Source organism: Phyllobates terribilis, unplaced genomic scaffold (assembly GCF_046119375.1).
Source record: "Phyllobates terribilis strain yellow unplaced genomic scaffold, ASM4611937v1 Scaffold_4__5_contigs__length_816908805, whole genome shotgun sequence".
Classification (NCBI taxonomy): domain Eukaryota; kingdom Metazoa; phylum Chordata; class Amphibia; order Anura; family Dendrobatidae; genus Phyllobates; species Phyllobates terribilis.
In genome coordinates, this window is record NW_027362764.1 from 229,678,594 (window position 1) to 229,699,153 (window position 20,560).

General features: G+C 42.2%; 1 protein-coding gene across 7 annotated transcripts in view; it reads left to right on the forward strand.

Annotated features, from left to right (window-relative positions):
- ULK4 (unc-51 like kinase 4) overlaps window positions 1-20,560 on the forward strand; it is a 988,030-nt gene that overhangs the window by 299,473 nt on the left and 667,997 nt on the right. For all 7 annotated transcript variants that reach the window (XM_073678125.1, XM_073678126.1, XM_073678132.1 and 4 more), the window contains 2 exons: window positions 425-532; window positions 13,964-14,047. In XM_073678125.1, coding sequence (XP_073534226.1) covers window positions 425-532; window positions 13,964-14,047 — 192 coding nt within the window. The remainder of the gene's footprint in view (window positions 1-424; window positions 533-13,963; window positions 14,048-20,560) is intronic.

Below are 20,560 nucleotides of genomic sequence, written 5' to 3' on the forward strand. Positions count from 1 at the left end.
GCATGAGCAACATGCGGCCTGACATTGTAGTGCTGAAAGATGGCTCCTATGACACTTTGGAAAATTGGTCTCATCACTGGTTCCACAGCTAAATCAATGTAACAAAGAGCAGTTACTGTACCTGGAATGAAGACTAGAATGGTTCGGCAAGCATACATTATGCCACTGCAACCCCACACCATAATCCCATCATTTATTATATGTTAGTTGTAAAAACTTGGAAAAACAAAAGATTGACTATCTAGCTTTGTTCTCATGAGCTTTAATTATACATGCTTTATTTCCTTGTAACACCATTTGTAAACACATCCGTTATAATGGTTATTTGTGCCTTTCTGAACACTGTAGTGGTGTGTTTCTTTGTGCAGATTAATTTAATGATGCGATTTTTGTTAATTTATGCAAACTTTTAATGTCTCTGTAGGCGATCACCTTGCTGACTGAGCTGATTAGAGACAATTTCAGGAACAGCAAGTTAAAACAATGCCTCTTGCCGTCTCTTGGAGAACTCATTTATTCTATTGCGATTCAAGTAAGTATTAACTAAAATAGCTGAATTCACAATTTGAAGTTTTCTAATAGCTGCAAATTTTTACAAAAGAATGAGAGTCACTCATCTTCAGCTCCAGCGCTACCTTTCCAATGGTCTCTGTGTCTACTTTCCTGCACTGATGACGTGCACATGATTGCTGCGCCCAGTGACCTCAGTGGTGATACCTGTATGAACGGCACAAGACTGCGGAGACCATCAATAGAAGCCTTCTCATTGCTGAAGGAAGGGTGATATCAGATGGGCAAAGACCATGAGAGCAGCAATTCTAGAGCGGAAGGGATTTAAAAACATATATCCCTTTAACTTTAAATGCTCATGTATGGGATTAGGAGGTGATTGGTACAAAGCTTTTACCACTTTAAAAATCTAATATTACATATGTTTCGACTTAAATCAACATAATAAATAAAGGTGGGGCATTGCATGACTTTAAGGTAACTATCTTATTATAAGAAACAGCAGTAGAACTGAACAGCACTCCATGGGATACCGGTCATTCATCCCACTGGCACATCCACAGCCATATGTGGCACATTCTGTTTTCATATACACCACAAGCATTGCTGTGATATCAGTGACACACTCGGGTACAGACTTGGGTCACCCAAGGCAATCCCCAGAGTGCAGACGACCTAGTAGAAACATACCAGGTCGTTGAGAAATCCTTCGGGAAACCGGGTATAGTCACTTCCCCATACTGAGATGCCCAAAAGGGGACGGGTTCACCACGGAAGGGGTTCAGAGCCACAACTGGGGGCGTCCCACTTCCACTGAAGGTGCCGCAAAGACTGCTGTGAGGGATATCGTTTGTTGGCGGAGTCACAACCCTGGACACGTAGCCGCCCGGTGTCATATATCCCCTAATCCAAAGGACTGCAGCCTAGTCAGACAGTGTTCATATTATGCTAATCCAGCCTGCAGTGTCGACGGTCAACCCGACGAAGGTCCTCAGGTGTATGCCGTGTCCATTAATGGAGTAAGGGTGCTTGGACTATTGGACTCTGGGAGCCTGGTGACCCTAATCTGTGCCACCCTTCCCCACCAGCTGATCCCTACCAAAGCTGTGGGCGTCTGCTGCATACATGAGGACGCCAAGAATTACCCAGTGGCCAGTGTGACAGTCAGAGCAGACTGTGGCACCCAGTCCCAGGAGATCGGGTGGTCAGGGACCTGATACATCCCGTCATTTTGGGGTGCGGTTTTCCCTTGTTCTGGGACTCGTGGGGGAAGGGATCCAGACTGAGTCCCGTGGACAAAACCCACGACCAAAGAGAAATACCCTGATCGACATCGGAAGTAGATGAGTTCCCACTGTGTGTACTTGCCGGCGACGAGGACAAGACTGTGACAGATGTGGCCGACTTCCCTGAATTAGAGGTGTCCGGAGAGATCTTTGGGTCAGCTCAAGTTCTGGACTTGACCTTGAAAGGAGCGTGGGACAGTGTTACTGTTTGTAATGGTGTTACTCAAGAGTCAGGGCGGACAACAGGTATCCACACTTTGCAGTTCAGGAGGAGCTATTCTACCGGGTAACTAAACTAAAAGGTGAAGAGGTAGTGAAACAGCTGTTGGTTCCAGGGCCATACCGTCGGAGGGTGTTGGACATGGCCCACTCACATATTCTGGGGGGACACCTAGGGGTTGAGAAAACCCAGGAGAAAATAATGAAGAGGTTGGCCAGGATGTTACCGGGAAATCTTGAACTATAGTAGGTCCTGCCCTACCTGCCAGATAATCCCGCCCACCTCCCATTTCTGTAGTTGCTTAGTTCCACTACCGGTAATAGATGTCCCCTTTGAGAGAATTTTCTATGGACCTAGTGGGGCCCTTAGTCAAATCAGCCTGGGGCCACCAATACATTCTGGTGGTCATGCACTATGTGACCCTGTATCCAGAAGCTGTACCGCTAAAGAACTCATCAAGTAAGTGCATAGCCAGGGAACTTGTCCATATATTTGCCAAGACCGGTCTGCTGAAGGAAATACTAACTCATCAAGGGACTCCGTTCATGAGCAAGGTAATGAAGGAGCTGTGTAGGGTCCTCCAGATTACCCAGCTGCGAACCTCCGTTAACCATCTGCAGACAGATGGCCTAGTAGAGCGCTTTAATAAAATCCTAAAATCGATGCTCAAGAAGGTCGTAGAAAAGGATGGACGTGACTGGGACTACCTGCTGCCATTCCTGCTTTTCTCGATAAGGGAGGTTCCACAAGCCTCCACTGGCTTTTCCCCATTTGAGTTACTGCTTGGACGAAATCTGCCAGTGCTCCTGGGTATCGCTAAGGAAACCTGGGAAGCTGAGGTTACGCCACATCGGAGTATCTTTGAACATGTCGCCCTAATGCAGGAAGGAATGGCGAAAGTGATGCCTATCGTGAAGGCACAGGAGGCCCAGGCAAGGGTCTATAACCGATCGGTGAGGCCGACGCACTACCAGCCTGGGGACTTTGTTTTGATCCTAATCCCTACCGTTGAGAGCAAGTTCCTGGCCAAATGACAAGGCCCGTATGAGGCAGTGGAGAAAATCAGTGAAGTTAATTATAAAGTCCACTAACCTGGTCGAAGAAAGACGCATCAAGAGTACCATGTGACCCTACTCAAGCCGTGGCGAGACCGGGAACCTGTGGAAGCTCCTTGCCTGGGAACTGCTACCGGAGGCAAGGTGGAAGAGGTCACGATAGCAGAGACTCTATCGCCAGCCCAGAAGCAACAATGTCGAGAACTACTACAGCGGAATCGTGACCTGTTCTCAGAGTTGCCGGGGTGTACTCAGGTGGTAGAGCATGATGTGCTAACAGAGCCTCATATACGAGTGAACCTGAAGCCCTACAGGATTTCTTAAGCATGCCGAGAGGTGATCTCAACAGAGGTGAAACGGATGCTAGACCTCCGAGTGATAGAGGAGTCAAAGAGTGGATGGTAGAGTCCCATCGTCCTCATGCCAAAACCCAACGAGGAGTGGAGGTTTTGTAACGACTACTGCCGGCTGAATGAGGTGCCCAAGTGTGACGCATACCCGATGCCCCGCGTCGATTAACTCATCGAGAGGCTTGGACCGGCAAGGTATATCACCACCTTAGACCTGACGAAGGGCTACTGGCAGATCCCCATCTCTCAGACGGCTAAGGAAAAGACGGCTTTCTTGACACCTGATGGGTGTTTCCAATACACTTGGATGCAGTTCGGACTGCAGGAGGCTCCAGTCACCTTCCAGAGGGCTATGGATCGTATCCTAGCCCCACATAAGAAGTATGTCGCAGCCTACCTTGACGACATTGTGATCTTTAGCCCAGACTAGGCTAGTTATCTACCTAAGGTACAGGCGATTCTGCATGCTCTAAGGAAGGCGGGATTTACAATAAATCTGAAAAAATGCCCTGTTGGAAAGGAAGAAGCCAAGTACTTGCACTATGTTGTCGGGAAAGGCGAGATAAAGCCACAAGTTAATAAAGTGGAAGCAGTCCAGAACTGGCCGCAACCGCTCTCCAAAAAGCAAGCGAGAGCATTTCTGGGAATGGTGGGATATTACTTGTGGTTTATCCCAAATTTTGCCATGATGGCCGCGTCACTCATGGATCTACTCTAAGGCATCAGATCAACAATGGTGAAATGGACAGAGGAAACCCCAGAGACTGCGTTCCAACGGTTGAAGCTAGCACTGTGTAAGCAGCCGGTCTTGGTCGCGCCAGACTTTGAGAAAGAGTTCGTGGTCCAGACAGACTTTTCAGAAGTTGGTCTAGGAGCCTTACTCTCTCAAGCGATAAATGGGGAAGAACATCCCATTCTCTATTTGATATGGAAGCTCTCGTCAATGAGCGAAACTTCGTGATAGTTAAAAAAAGAGTGCCTAGCCATAAAATGGGCCGAAGATGCACTGAGATACTACCTACTAGGCCGGTAGTTTAGACTGGTGTCAGAACATGCCTCGTTGAGAGAAAAGAGAGGTAAAAATGCCCGGGTAACTAGGTGGTTCCTAGCACTACAAGACTTTAATTTTCATGTAGATCACAGGCCCGGGAAACTACATGGAAATGCTGATGTTCTCTCTAGAATTCCATGTCTGGAGTCTGAAGATGCCCAAACCCCTGGCTTTGGGCAGAGGCGGGAATATGTGACAAAGTCACTGGCAGAATGCTGGAGGGGAGATACATGTCTCTGAGACTTTTTGCTTCAGTGATGTAAAACATGGAGATTTCTCTTGCACATTAGATGCAGAGAGGGTTAGTAGCCAGAGTTACTAGGGCATGCTTTACAGGTGGATAGCTAAGTGCTGGGAGGGAAGCTATCCACCCTATCTCCACTCCAGGGTGTGGTTTAGGGGCTATAAAAAGCCAGCCGTTTGACTCAGGAGGTGGTCAGTATCTGGAGGCCAGCTCCAGAGAGAGGAGTGTGTGTTTGTTCCTGCTAACCCTGAACTGTGTAGTTTTTGTTGCTAACCCGGCATAGCTGGACCCCGGCCGGTGCAAGGACTTTGCTGGACTCTTTTCTTATTTTGTTTGACATTAGGCTGGATGGGCTGTGTTTCTTTTCATGAACTTTACATTGGTTTATGCTGCTTAAATCAACCAACTAAAAATTTAAAGAGACAGTGTTCCGTTTATACCTCAATGCTTAGCCGAGTGAGCCGATCTACCACAACATTAAAGGGGTTGTCTGGGTCTACGGTATAGATGACCTATCTACATGATGAGTAATTAATAGGAGATTGGTGGGGTGTTACATCCGACGTCGCTACCAATCAACTGTTTTTTTCTCTGGCACCAACCAGATGTAAACAGTTTCAATGGAGCCGCTGAGTGCAGCTCCTATCAAAGTGTAGGGGCCACTGCCTGCTGTTGCCGGCTGCTGTAGTGCAGCTCCTGTTCTTTTGCATCAAAACCGTGCTGCAGCAGTCAGCAAGAGCTGCTACACTTTAAATAGAACTTCACTCTGCAACTCTGTTCAATGTGTGTACATCCTTTCGGAGCTAAAATCAGCTGATCGGTGGTGGTGTACGACCTCCACTGTTCTGCTATTGATGGCCTATCATGCAGATAGGTCATCAATACCGTATGCCGGACAACCCTTTTATGTTAAAACGATGTGGAGTGTTGTAATTTATTATTTTATTTAGCAATGGACTAAAAGTAATAAATCATGTACATGTGCCATATAAGCCATGTAAAACACTGAGCAGTAAAGGGAGTGGTATATGCAAGAAACAATGAATACAATGACAGGGAAGGATACTGACCAGCGTTCATGGTGAATGCACTGCTGCCATTCCACATTCCATTGCGAGTTGCTCACAAGCTTCCTTAGGGAATGGTTCCACACAAACACTCTTCATATCCCGAAGGTTTCATAGGCTTCTTCTGTGAACTCTGAGCTTTAATTCCTTCCATACATTTTCTAATGGATCCAGGTCTGGTGATTGGCTAGTCCGTTCTAGCAACTATATTTTCTTTCTCTGAAACCAATTGAGAGTTTCCTTGACTGTGTTTGGGATAATTGTCTTACTGAAATGTCCACTGTCTTTTCATCTTCATCCTTTTAGATGGCAGCAGATTATTATCAAGAATGTCTCTGTACATTTGTCTATTCATCTTACCTCAATGATATGAAGTTTGCCAGTGCCGTATACTGAAAAATTATCTTTTACTAAGTGTCAGGATTGCTTTCTAATTTCTGAGACCTCTCAGCTGGTGTCATGACTTTCCATGGCTCTTTGCACCTCCTTCTTCATGTGTTCTTTACTTTTTCTGTGTCATTTCTCATTATTACACATAACTTAATATAGGGCCATCTAAAGATGATTTCTTTTTCTGTGTAGATTGGATGGTTTGTTACCGACAATTGGTGAGAATTTCATAGCAATAGCAACTTTAGAAATCTATTTACTTAGAAAATTGGTGACATTTTCAATACTTATTTCATCTGCTGTAATTTATATTCTACTTTCTGCACATGTTTATGCTGGTAGCCATTTTGTCTGAGATTCTTTTTAACAGTCTGCAGAAATCTACTTTACCACAGCCATACGGACCATAGGGAGTAGTAGACTAGACATGTACATTAACTTTTATGGGGGATTTTCCTATATATGCTCTGTGTAGAGGTTATTGGGGGATGAAGAGGTGAGCTATGATAATCCCCTAGTGTGAATACTGGATCCTGTGTCATCTATGTATAGGTGATGCATATCACTATAGTCCTGCTTTTGATGATAATGAATTGTCTGCTGAGAAGTGATCTCTACAGAACAGGGAGTGTCAGTCTATTATGAGGCTGTGAAAATGGCGATCAGCTACATTTTTAATATAGATGTTTTTACAAATAAAACTTGTTCTAAAGAATACATCATTTCCCAATAGAATTTTTAAGTCTAAATTCCCACATTTATGTATTACCGGATCAGAGGTTTTTTTTATAGAGTATCTTCTGAACACATAACTGGAATAATAAAGAGTTAATGCATCCTGCCAGTACCTAGGCAGTGAGATAATATCAGCTCCTTCTTCATTGGGGTTATATAAATCAATACACCCCATGTATTTCTTAGCAACAACAGGACTTACATACTGTACTTCCAAGTCCCTGGATTCTTCACATTTCCTTCTCATCCAGTCCCACATGTAAGAAAAGGTGGAGGCGAAGCTGCAGGGAAAAATGGGACATCAATGTTGACTCCAGGAGAAATACATTGTATCGATAGTTAATTCCTGGGCATGTCATATGACTAGTGTCGAATGTTATTGCTTTAATTAGTGCTATCATGCGAGAGTTAAAATCTCATGCTTGGTAATAATATGCTGTAAATGTTGTTTGTTAGTTGGATAGGGCTAAGGGATATTGAGCTACATTTTATGCTTCTTTGTACAAAGTTTGACTTTGGTTTTCATAGCGGCAGCGGGATCGATTACGGATTGAATAGCACAGACTGCTGTTTCAGTGAAATATTTTGCTCAATATAAAGTAACCCTAGACTGGCAACATACATTTTAAGTTTAACAGAGAAGCATTAACTTCTGTCAGTGTTTGGCAAGCATTTCTACAAAGATAATGATCCTGTCATTTGTATCTGTGAAATCATTGGATGCCATCTTGTGCTTCACAGCACGGGATATTTCTCAGGGTTTCGACGCTCACTTCTGACATCTTTTTCGATACGTTTCCCCCTTATTTTCTCATTGTCGTCCTTACTCGTTATTGCACTTTTTAATTTCTATTTTGCACCACGAGGTGTTCATACATCAAGGTGACAAATGCAATAGATTTAGGGATTGTCACGATCTTGTTCATTAGCCCTGATTTCTCTCACGTCAGTATTGGTGTACATCTGCTGGAATTTCTTTAATGAAGCTTGACTAGTCAACGGGAGAAGGAACACTGACATTGCTAAATTGAAATATACATGTAGTATCCTGAAAATAGGACATTGGGACCCAGAGGCATAGCTTAAAGCTCCTGGGCCTAAATGCAAAATCTGTGCAAGGACACATCTAACCATCCCAGGCCTTTTACAGTGCTACTGTACCTTTTAATGCCCTTGGGCCCCTTCAGGCAGAAGGGGTTTGGTCCAACTACGGTCAGTATACCCATCGTAGCTACACAGCTCTTCGTCATGCCATAGTCTTGCTGATGATCCTTATGCAAAGCTGAATAATTAATCTAAAGCAAGTGGGAAAAAAAACTAAAAATACTTTAACACCAAGGATCTTCTTTTTATTTTTTTCTTCTACTTGAGACAATGACTTATGGTGATTAATTCCATTGAAGCTATTAGTGCTTTGCCATTGGGCTGACCTCTGGTATATCCAATTTGTGCTGGCTGAGCCGGGGAAAAGATTTCCCAGTACTTTCCATTAGGCCACATTCACACGTTCAGTATTTGGTCAGTGTTTTACATCAGTATTTATAAGCCAAAATCTTGAGAGGAACAATCAGAGGAAAAGTATAATAGAGACACGTCACCACTTCTGCATTTATCACCCACTCCTGGTTTAGGCTTACAAATACTGATTTAAAATACTGACCATGTACTGAACATGTGAATGTGGCTTTAAACTGAGCCACCAAATATTTAGTCTGGCGGGTGCTGTTATTGAGCCTCCATCTGCCTGTAACTGCACTTATCACTGTGCTTATTGGCTGTCGCAATAGCTGCCCTTTGTCACCCAAGAACCCACAAGGCTAACAATGAGATCACAAGATACCGATGGGTTGTCAAACAATTGTATATATCCCAGAAACAGTTTGCCCTGCAAAAAAAAAAAAAAGCCCTTATACATGTGCGTCAACACAAAAATAAAAAAAAGTTATAGATCTCTTATGTGTTTTAATTAGCAAAACATAAAAAAACTGTATATATTTGACCTTTGTAAATAAACATTAAAATTGCTAGATAATTTATAACACACAGTGAACACCAAACTACAACTCGTCCGCAAACAAAGAGCTATATGTCAATGTCAAATTATAAAAACAGAATGGCTCATGGAAAAAAGGGACAAAAAATAAGAGATGCGACAATTGGAATTGGTGATAAGTAGGGATGAGCGAACCCGAACTTAAAAGTCCGGGATTCTTACTGGATATTTAGTTTGCGGAGCTAAACTCCGAACACAGACTTCTCCCAGAAGTCTGTTTTAATGTTTGGAGTTCCAGAGAGAGAGAGAAAAAAAAATATATATATTTTCAAGTTCCAAGGTTCGGGTCCCAATTTTTTTCAATGGGGTTCAGGCTCAGGGTCAAGTTCTGGTACCTGAAGCAAACTTTGGACTAAAGTTCGGGTTAGGTACCAGAATCCGAATTTCCATGGGTCCGCTCATCCCTAGTGATAAGGAGTTAAAGCTCACATCCTAATTATGTACTGTATATGGGCTTTGCTTCAGTAGCCCTTTTTCAGTGGCAGATTATATTTTCTATCTTGCACTGTTGAAATCCATTTGAGGTTGTGCTCCTCCCCCATGTATTTCCCATGACTTTGGTATAAGGCGAAAAGTTAAACTCAAATTCAGACTTCCATGAAACAAAGTCCATGTTTGGACCATTATGAATGGACTAGCCTCAGTCTTTTCCATCCTTTTTTCATGCACATCTGATTTCGGCCTCATTTTATATTTTGCTCTTTCATTGATGAGCACTTTGATTATTTTTTTAGTTAAAGCCTGCTTTAAAGGGGTTGTGCACTACTTGGACAATTGTTTCTGAATCCCTATGTTTCCCCAGTAGTAAAATAATTGCACTTATACTCCCCTCCGGTGCCGGCGCCTTACCAGCGGTGTTGACAACGGCTTTCCCAGGGATCTTGTGAGATTGTTATGTCTCGCAATCCCTGTGGCCAATCCTCGCTGGCTTCACTCTCCTCTTCTCTGGACGTAATTGACATCTAGAGGAAGTAAGAGCTCCAGATGTCAATTATGTCTGGAAGTAAGGAAAGTGAAGCCAGCACTAATTGGCCACAGGGATCACATGACATAACAATGTCACGCGTTCCGGTTCTGACACCACTTGAACAGCGTCGGCATAGTTGTTGGTTGAGATGCTCATTTACAGCACTAAGGTTTTCATGTCCTAATGTTATGTTCACATACCATTTGCCCCTATTTCAGTGGCTCCACCAAGGCTTCGAACCCCTGTAAAATTGGATTGGGGCCTTCCAGAAAACTCAGACATTTTTTTCTCATTTGTCATCCGTGTACAATCTGTTTTTATACAGCAGCAATTATTAAGAATTGACAAAACCAAATAGAGGTTCCTGTATTGTAGAATTGTTTTGTATCTGTAAAAGTCGGATGCTACATGGTGTCTCTGTATGGAATCTGATTTTTTTGCACACCCATAGACTTGAACAAGCGAGTCTCATCTGACATATGGTAGAAACTAGTGCATGCTGCAATGTTTTTTGTTCCTATGCTCTGTTTCTGTCTTTATTACCCATTTGAATAAAATTGGTCTGAGTGCTTTCTGTGTGCTGTCCATTTTTTTTTTAGACAGGACTCTAATCAAAACAATGGTTGTTTGAACTTGGTCTTAGGGTCATGGTGAGACCATGATGCAGACAAATCATGACAGTCGTATTGATTGATTATATGGAATGCCTGCATCTGATTGCTTATTGTTAATGGCCTCTTAGTTTTTCATAACTGAATGGCCATTAACCTCTGTAATTAATTTCTCTATGATTTATCTGACAGCCACCTACGAATGTCAGGATGATATGGTATCATGCCTAGCCATGTACTATTCACTGTGTGTGACCCTACCCCAAGAGCAATTCTGAATTAAAGGTGTATTCTCAAGTTATTAAACCATGAAAATAAGCAAATTTGCTATCGACTTTATTCTTCTGTCTGCTGTCATTCTCCTGCAATGACAGCTTTTATCTTACATAGTGTACAGGTTGTTTCCATGAAGCTCAGCCACTAGTGTCTGGACATACCCTGTCTGATAGTGTGATGTATTTCCATTCTAGTAGTGTGAAGTATTTCCATTCTTGTTGAGGAGTTAACTCCTAACTTACCAGTCAGCTCTCTCCAGCCCATTAATTTATATACAGCAGTTAGCTGCTCACCTTCCTCCTCCTCACTCCCTGCTACTGACAGGACTCTTATTAATCCTGTGTAATCACAATCCCCCAACAACCAGCATCATGTCCCAAGCCATATTCTTGTTCAAATGCCTTATTGCCTATGTAAGTAAATACAGTGATAACAGTGTAAACTTCAGAACAAATCACTGATGGCTGAATATGTTCCAGCAGAACTAGTGCTGGGCTTTATACTTCTAAAAATAGTACAGCTCCCCTGCTCACCAGAACTGTCACTTAAGGAGTGGTGGCCGGCCTGCTAGAAATCAGGAAGTATGGAGAGTGCAGAGCTGTGAGGCGCTAAAGAGACAACGTGAGAATAACCCTTTAACCATAGCACAGAGCCTAAGAAGAAAATAAACAGAATCGTAATTGTGCAGGTAGCTGAAGATACACGTAACGTTTTGTACATGCATCAGTTGTATTATACTTGCATAGATTTTACTTGTCCTTAAGGCTCGAAATACACAGCGAATTTGGCTTCGACACAGGTCGGGCAACCAAAGGTTGCCATGTGCCACTGCTACGTCGCAGCAATTTGCATTCTACTGGCTACTAGCTTTTGCAATTTGTGTGTTGCGAAACCCTAGGCGTAGCAATGTGCCCCCCATTCACCTGCTTTATATATTTATGTAGCGGTGGCTCATATCAACCTTTTTTGTTGCCGAAGTTAACGTGAAGCCCCAGCCTAATAGGCAGACACGCTGAAATATGCACTTATTCCTTGGGAAAATTAGCTACATTGATGGCATCAGGTCAAAAAGCACAAAACTTCTATAGTATATTTCTACCAAATTTAATGAGAACCAGTGAGGCACCATCCATGACTGAACAAGGTCTAGTTCACTTGCCGTGATACCTAGTAATATTAACTTGTTGCTGTGCACTATTTACATAAAAAAATAAAGAAATGCTTAGATATATATACATGTATATTTATGTACACACATTCTATCTATCTATCTATATATATATCTATATATCTATATATATATATATATATATATATATATATATATATATATATATATATAATTTGTGTGTGTGTGTGTGTGTAATATATAGTACAGACCAAAAGTTTGGACACACCTCATTTAAAGATTTATCTGTATTTTCATGACTATGAAAATTGTACATTCACACTGAAGGCATCAAAACTATGAATTAACACATGTGGAATTATATACTTAACAAAAAAGTGTGAAACAACTGAAAATATGTCTTATATTCTAGGTTCTTCAAAGTAGCCACCTTTTGCTTTGATGACTGCTTTGCACACTCTTGGTATTCTCCTGATGAGCTTCAAGAGGTAGTCACCGGAAATGGTCTTCCAACAATCTTGAAGGAGTTCCCAGAGATGCTTAGCACTTGTTGGCCCTTTTGCCTTCACTCTGCGGTCCAGCTCACCCCAAACCATCTTGATTGGGTTCAGGTCTGGTGACTGTGGAGGCCAGGTCATCTGGCGTAGCACCCCATCACTCTCCTTCTTGATCAAATAGCCCTTACACAGCCTGGAGGTGCGTTTGGGGTCATTGTCCTGTTGAAAAATAAATGATGGTCCAACTAAACGCAAACCGGATGGAATAGCCATGCTGGTTCAGTATGCCTTCAATTTTGAATAAATCCCCAACAGTGTCACCAGCAAAGCACGCCCACACCATCACACCTCCTCCTCCATGCTTCATGGTGGGAACCAGGCATGTAGAGTCCATCCGTTCACCTTTTCTGCGTCGCACAAAGACACGGTGGTTGGAACCAAAGATCTCAAATTTGGACTCATCAGACCAAAGCACAGATTTCCACTGGTCTAATGTCCATTCCGTGCTCAAACAAGTCTCTTCTGCTTGTTGCCTGTCCTTAGCATTGGTTTCCTTGCAGCTATTTTACCATGAAGGCCTGCTGCACAAAGTCTCCTCTTAACAGTTGTTGTAGAGATGTGTCTGCTGCTAGAACTCTGTGTGGCATTGACCTGGTCTCTAATCTGAGCTGCTGACTTGGATAAACTTATCCTCAGAAGCAGAGGTGACTCTTGGTCTTCCTTTCCTGGGGCGGTCCTCATGTGAGCCATTTTCTTTGTAGCGCTTGATGGTTTTTGCAACTGCACTTGGGGACACTTTCAAAGTTTTCCCAATTTTTCGCTCTGAATGACCTTCATTTCTTAAAGTAATGATGGCCACTTGTTTTTCTTTACTTAGCTGCTTTTTTCTTGCCATAATACAAATTCTAACAGTCTATTCAGTAGGACTATCAGCTGTGTATCCACCTGACTTCTGCACAACACAACTGATGGTCCCAACCCCATTTATAAGGCAAGAAATCCCACTTATTAAACCTGACAGGGCACACCTGTGAAGTGAAAACCATTTCCGGTGACTACCTCTTGAAGCTCATCGAGAGAATGCCAAGAGTGTGCAAAGCAGTCATCAAAGCAAAAGGTGGCTACTTTGAAGAACCTAGAATATAAGACATATTTTCAGTTGTTTCACACTTTTTTGTTAAGTATATAATTCCACATGTGTTAATTCATAGTTTTGATGCCTTCAGTGTGAATGTACAATTTTCATAGTCATGAAAATACAGAAAAATCTTTAAATGAGAATGTGTGTCCAAACTTTTGGTCTGTACTGTGTATGGATATGTATATATATATATATATATATATATATATATATATATATATATATATATATAATATGTGTGTGTTGTGTGTGTTTGAATACAGATATATTATGGTATATTATACATTGTTAAATGCAAACAAAAACACAGAAAAAGTTAAACATTTTTAATACCATTTTGCTGCTGAGTTGTTTTTCTGATTTATTACTACTTTAATACAGGAGGAAAAATCCGATCACCCCAGAGAGATGTGGACCGTTCCCCTGGCTGCTTACACTCTACTAATGAGGTGCCTTCGGGAAGGGGTAAGACTTCTTTATTGTCCTCTCTAGAAATCCTCCACTGTAATAACCCCTCAGGCATCATGTGAGAACTGTAGCCTGCAGCAGTGCAGTATCTTGTCAAGCAAGTATAGCTTCAGAATTTAAATAGCAGTAACCCAGCAATGGACCGGTGCGCGGGGTAAAAAGAGAAATGTACTTTTCCCTTCAGCTTGAAATTAACACGTTGTTAATTAACGCCAAACCAAGACATACGAACTAAGTGTTCTTCTGAGACTGAATAATGCGGCTGATTACAATTGGATGTGAACAAGCCTCAGCCATAAAGGAATCCATTGATTTCTAAAGAGAGGAAGTAAAATGTCACGAAATATATGATTGTAGTGTGACAAATAACTCCGGTGTGGCCCCATAAAGTAGAAAACCATGAGTCCAGTGCTGCAGTCTCCGTTTCTTTTAATGACTCAAGTCTCACATGCTCTTAGGTTTGCTTAAAAATGAATTTGCTTATACATGAAACAAGCTTCCCGGCCCTCCCCGGCCCCTGCCTCAATTAGGGAGAATAACATATAATCACCATATAAATTGTTTGCTCTAGTAGTTTCTAAAAGCCCACTTGACATTGTTTCTGCTCTCGGCAAAGCCCAAGGCGAAAAACAATTCTCCCTCGGCAGGAAAAATCTTGATAAATATTGTTCTTTTTGACATGATTATAATTTGCAGATCAGTAAATGTGAGAACATTGCTTAAGTTTGATACCACAAAAAGAGGGAAAAAAAACCCATTGAACATTGTGCAACCTCCTGTTTTTGGAATCCTTCCAGGATACTGTAATAAACATGTATCTAGCTGTCAGTGCAAGTCACGTAGGCTCTTAGATGTGTGGCGTAAATACTGTTGCTATGTGGTATTATATTTCTACTGTTTTCTCAATGGCAAAAGCTACACTTTGTGACTTATTGTAATCTAGCCTTGTCAGGGCTTATCTATGAGCAGTCTTATATCTGATTATTGTCATCCCTATGGCATTTGCTTGGCTGCTTTTAAGGTTATACACATGTATGTCTAGTAACTTCATAAACAAACTACTACAACCTTGTAGCTCCAGCAGATGCTCTTAAGAAATTTTTTTCTCATTATTCAAATAATTGGCTTTGTATTTAATACATAGAGAGACCTGTATAAGTGTATACAGGTCTCTATACTTAACGTATGCACATACACTTAGCTTGAGATCTCAGACAAAAGAGCCCTCTCTATGACATACATATGCCTTAAAAAGGGGTTGTTCAGTACTTCATTTTGTTTCACTTTTTATCCTAGAGGTATTTGCTTTGTAATGTGCCTTACCATATAGTATAATCAGATCCACATGGATATGCTGTTCTGAGTATGGGTAACAGGATCCTCAGTCCCTTATTCCAGCGACTTGCTTGATCATGCATGGAATTTTCACCTGCTTGGGCCTTCCACCAATAAATGGACCACCTTTCTTCGGCCTTGCACAAATAAATGAAGTTGTCATATACATGGGCATACAGAAGCACTCTTTCTCACAGCATGTGCACACTGTTTCTCCCTTGCTTATTCTGTCAGCAACTGTATTTCAAACTACCCTTGTCCTATATGTCACATGCCCACATAGCAGTTCTTGTCTAGACATGTTGGTGGAAGAGGGGACCGAGACTCAAGTGACCAGTAGCAGGAACAGCTCATCTGTGAGTAGATCATCAACCTTTACCCTGACAAAGATTTATCTCATGCATATTTAAAAGGTGGCTACTCCATGTCCAAAGACATATGAGATACTAATGACAGGGCTAGCGTTAAAGGGCAACAAACAGAGCAATTTCCCAGGTCCCCATGGAGAACCTCCACAGCTAAAGATATGGTGAACTGATCATTCTGTGACTGCCTGCCTTTGCAAACCAGAAACTGCAGTGATAAATCCAGTGAAGCATTATCAGTGCAGTTTCTGAGATTCGAAGCGAGCTTGTGACGAAACAGCTTCTTATCTTAATCAGCCAGAGGTCTGGATTTATTGAGCCAAGAGAAATACACGATTGTTTTTATGTTGACTTGTGAATGTATGTGTATTTCTGTGGCTGGTCAAGAAGGACATACTATTATGTGTATAAACCTGAATGTTGATTTCTCTTCGTCTGGAAACAATAATGTTTGTGAATATATGCTGATTACATATTATACTAAAACCAGCTAGATGTTGATTTACAAGAGCCCACTCCTATGTAAATTGATAAAATGCACAAACAATGAGACTTGAGCCCTGTGGAATAATACCCTCCCTAATCCTTGCCCTATGCATGTGTACTTGAAAGGACAACTGTAACTATTTAAGGGACATATGTATCTGTAGCAGAGAGAATTGAAAGCGAGAATCAAAGGTCAGACAGACTCTTCAGGACATCAGCTTGGTAGCATGGCTCAATCCAGAGAGACACAGATTTGGATTCTACATGATTCCGGCCTCAAGGTACATGGCCCTGACTGGAAGGATACGGATCTGCTCCATTGACCATCAGAGAACCATGGATATATTTGGGGAGACCAGGTTGAGACGATGAAGTCACCTGGCCCCATGGATATGTTGTTTGGGGTTGCCAGGTGCTACCCTCCCGCGCCTGGAACCCTTGGAGACATTCAAAGAAGCCAGATTGGGACCAGCCGGTCATCTGGCTCCATGGAAACTCTCGGAGAGGCCAGGGTGGGACCCTCGGGTTTCCTGGCCTTGTACCTTGATGAACTGTCAGCTTCCTAAGCTTGCCGCTACCTCCTCTCTGTGGGCGTCCGCCAAAAGCGGGGGGCTACCGGTTGAGGTAGTTGGCCTTGGAAGTCCCAAAGTCGCAGTTGCTCTATTCCCATTGGGACAGTGGAAGGGTGATACTGTGTAATTTTGCACCATCTTTGGTATTTGCTGGGACCGTTCTGTGTTTATTGTTCGTTTGGTGGTTCAATAAAGTATTGCCACACTGTTTTACCCTCACCCAGTGTTGTCTGAGTGGTATTACGCCCACAGAAGACCCTGTGTCTTCATAGACCTTTGTTGACATCATAGTTATGTAACCAAAGGTCCTTCACACTGCAGAGTGTGGAGGTACGGAAGAGAAGGCGAGAGCCCAGTATATCCTTCATAGGGAGTCTGTCAACAAGTTTTTGCTATATAATCTGAAAGCACCATGATGTAGGGTACAGAGACCTTGATGCTAGCATTGTCACTTACTGGTCTGTGTTTGGCTATTTCAGTACAGTGTTTTATCAGTACAGGACAAACTGCCAGACAGTGGTGTGAGCGGGGTTATACAAGGCTCAAAATTCTGAGCTCTGCTACAAGTTCAGCAGTGAAAACTGATTCTATCACAACTGCTATCATCCTGCATTCAGCATGCTGCTGTGAGATTACATTGCAAAAACCTGCTGAAAGAATTCCTCTAGACTTTTCTTGTATTTTTCATAATTTGTGTTTCTAACTCGATAGTGTGTCTGTGTAACATGCAGTGTGTGCAATAAGCAGTGTCTGTATGTCAGTTTTGCATGAAATGTGTTTTCTAATATTAATGTGTGTGTGGCATTCAGTTGGTGTGTGTAACATGGAGTGCACATCTAGCATAAAGTGTGTATTTTGTATCATGTCTGAAAGACACAAACACAAATGATCAATGGACTCTGGGAGCCGGCTGTCAGCTTAACAGCCGGCTCAGAGAACGGCCGACTCCCATTCCGGGGGGCAGCAGAATGCAGCCGCCAGGGGAGACCCCATTGACCACCGCATTTGGCGGCTCGACTGCGCCCCTCTGCTAGCTACGCCCGGGCCAGATGCCCCACCTGTTCCACCTTACATACGCCTCTAATATGTACGTGTGCTGACAGCTTTAGGCCTCATGCCGACGTCTGTGGATTTCGGTAGGATCTTGGACCACTAACGCACGGACTGTCTGCGGGTCTCCCAACCCAAGCGTGACAGCCTCATAGAAATATATGAAGCTTTCATTCTCTGGTCAGAAGAGACGCAACCAGTCCATACTTTGCAGTCCGAGATCAGAGCAACCAAGATCCACCGACATCTGCCTAAGCCCTTAAAATCAGATCCCACACGGACAGGACAATGACCAATGTTATTAAGTAGGGCTTTTCTGATGACATCTGGATCGACTGGATGAAAAAAATGCAGTAGTATCTTATGTATTTTCTATGAGACTTAGATGGACAAAAAAAAAATCAGGTCACATACGGATCATCTATATTTTGTTCCATTTTTATGAATACATTTCAATTATTAATATAGTAAATTATATTTGGTTTTGGCAATTTTTTAATTTGCTGATGTATAAAAACGGATGCCATACAGATGTAAAAAGCAGACATACAGATGGCTATGGATGACAGTGTGTTTTGAAAATTTTTCATATGTTCATCTCAACTTGGTCTTAAAGGGAATCTGTCAGCAGGTCTTTGCTACATTTCAGGGTAGCATGATGTAAGGGCAGAGACCCTAATTTCAACGATGTGTCATTCAGTTTACTGGATGATGCAGTTTTGATGAAAAATTATTTTATCTGCTGCAGATATCCCAATTCTCTGAATGCTGAGCTATGTATCACCCCAACCACACCACTGATTGGCAGCTTTTAGTATACACTGTGCATGAGCAGAAAGCTAGCAATCAGTGGTGGGGGCGTGGTTAGACTAGATGACAGCAGGATTACTAGTCCTCTAGTGATAATCTCCTGCTGAGAAAACAATGATTTTATAAAAACTACACTAAGCTGCCCAATAAGTGACACGCAGTTGAAATCAGGGTCTTAACCCTACATTGTTACTCTCAGATTATGTTAACAAAAATTTTGTTACAGATTCCTTTTACAGACAGACAGTTTAAGAGTTTTGTAAGGGGTTTTAAATACGTTCAAAAAATCTCAACCTAAATTTACTAATTTATTATTGTTGTAAAGTGCAATGTGTCACGAAAAAATATTCTCAGAATCACATGGATGTGTAGTAGAATTCCAAAATTATTGCTATGTAAAGTGACGCATCCCAAATGGTGCTGCTTCCTAACGTCCCGAGTAGGCTACATCATTAAGAGATTAAAAAAACATAGAGCTCTTGTCCTGGGCAGATGGAATGGGATTGCCAATATCTTTCCAATATGAATGGTGAATGAATGAATGAAACAAAGTACAGAAGTTTAGTTACTAGATTAAATCAAATAAGTATAAGACTAATCTCATATGATACACATTGCACATTTTTCGATTGCAGTTGTACAATATATAATAACCATGTGCAAATAAGAAATAATCTCCACTTTAACCTGACAAAAAGGTAACGTCTTTTGAAATCTAGATACTTGTTAGAAATTCATTTTTCAAACATAAGCTGGTTCTAGTTCTCCTTTAAGCATATTATTCCTATGATGTTTGTATCTATGCAAATGTTGAACCTGTCAATGTATATAAATGTAAATGCGTATCATGAAGAAGCATCTCCATTCTTTTATAGAATATCTCCTGTTATTTTTTTTCTACTTACTTAGAATCCTTCTGGAAGAGCTGTATTATACTTGACATGCTTCAAACCATTTTTCTGAAGTGGGGATGCATTTACGTTTAATATCTCATATTTCATTAAATATTGAGAAAGACACTGTTAGTGATTTTTGTTGTAAGGAGAGATTTCATCAATTTGAATTAGTATTATTGTCATTGCTGCACGTATAGCCATGTTGTTCCTGTTAATGTAAAGGCAATGCTGCCCATATCTTCCTTGAGTGACATGTTGATATCTGTTGATATCTGTACTATGTTTGTACTAAAGACTTCATTGTAAGCGGTCAGATCTACTCTCTAAACTTTTTTGTCCTGAAAACAAATCAGGCTCTCTTCCCGCTCACATTGTGGAAGTTAAGGCCCCTTCACACTTAGCGACGCTGCAACGATCCCGACAACGATACGACCTGTCAGGGATCGTTGCTGCTTCGCTATGTGGTCGCTGGTGAGCTGTCAAACAGGCAGGCTCACCAACGATCAGGGGAGCAGCGACATCGTGGAAAGAATCTTTCCACGATGTCCTGCTCCGGTTACCAGCCTGCTGCTGAAGCAGGAGCAGGCTGGTAACCATGGTAAACATCGGGTTACTAGGGGCACACGCGCACCTAGTAACCCGTTGTTTATCATGGTTACCACTCTGCTACGGTGAGCGGGAGGTTACCGCTCACTTTAGCAGGCTCGTAACCATGATAAACAACGGGTTACTAGGTACGCGTGTTCCCCTAGTAACCCGATGTTTATCATGGTTACCAGCCTGATCGCTGCTCCCGCTGGTCACACACAGCGATGTGTGTTGACCAGCGGGAGGGCAACGACCAAAAAATGGTCCAGGACACTTTGCAGCGATCAGCGACCTCACAGCAGGGGACTGATCGCTGCAAAGTGTCACACATAGCGACATCGCTGGTGAGGTCGCTGTTGCGTCACCAAAACCGTGACACAGCAGCGATCTCGCTAGCGATCTCGCTAT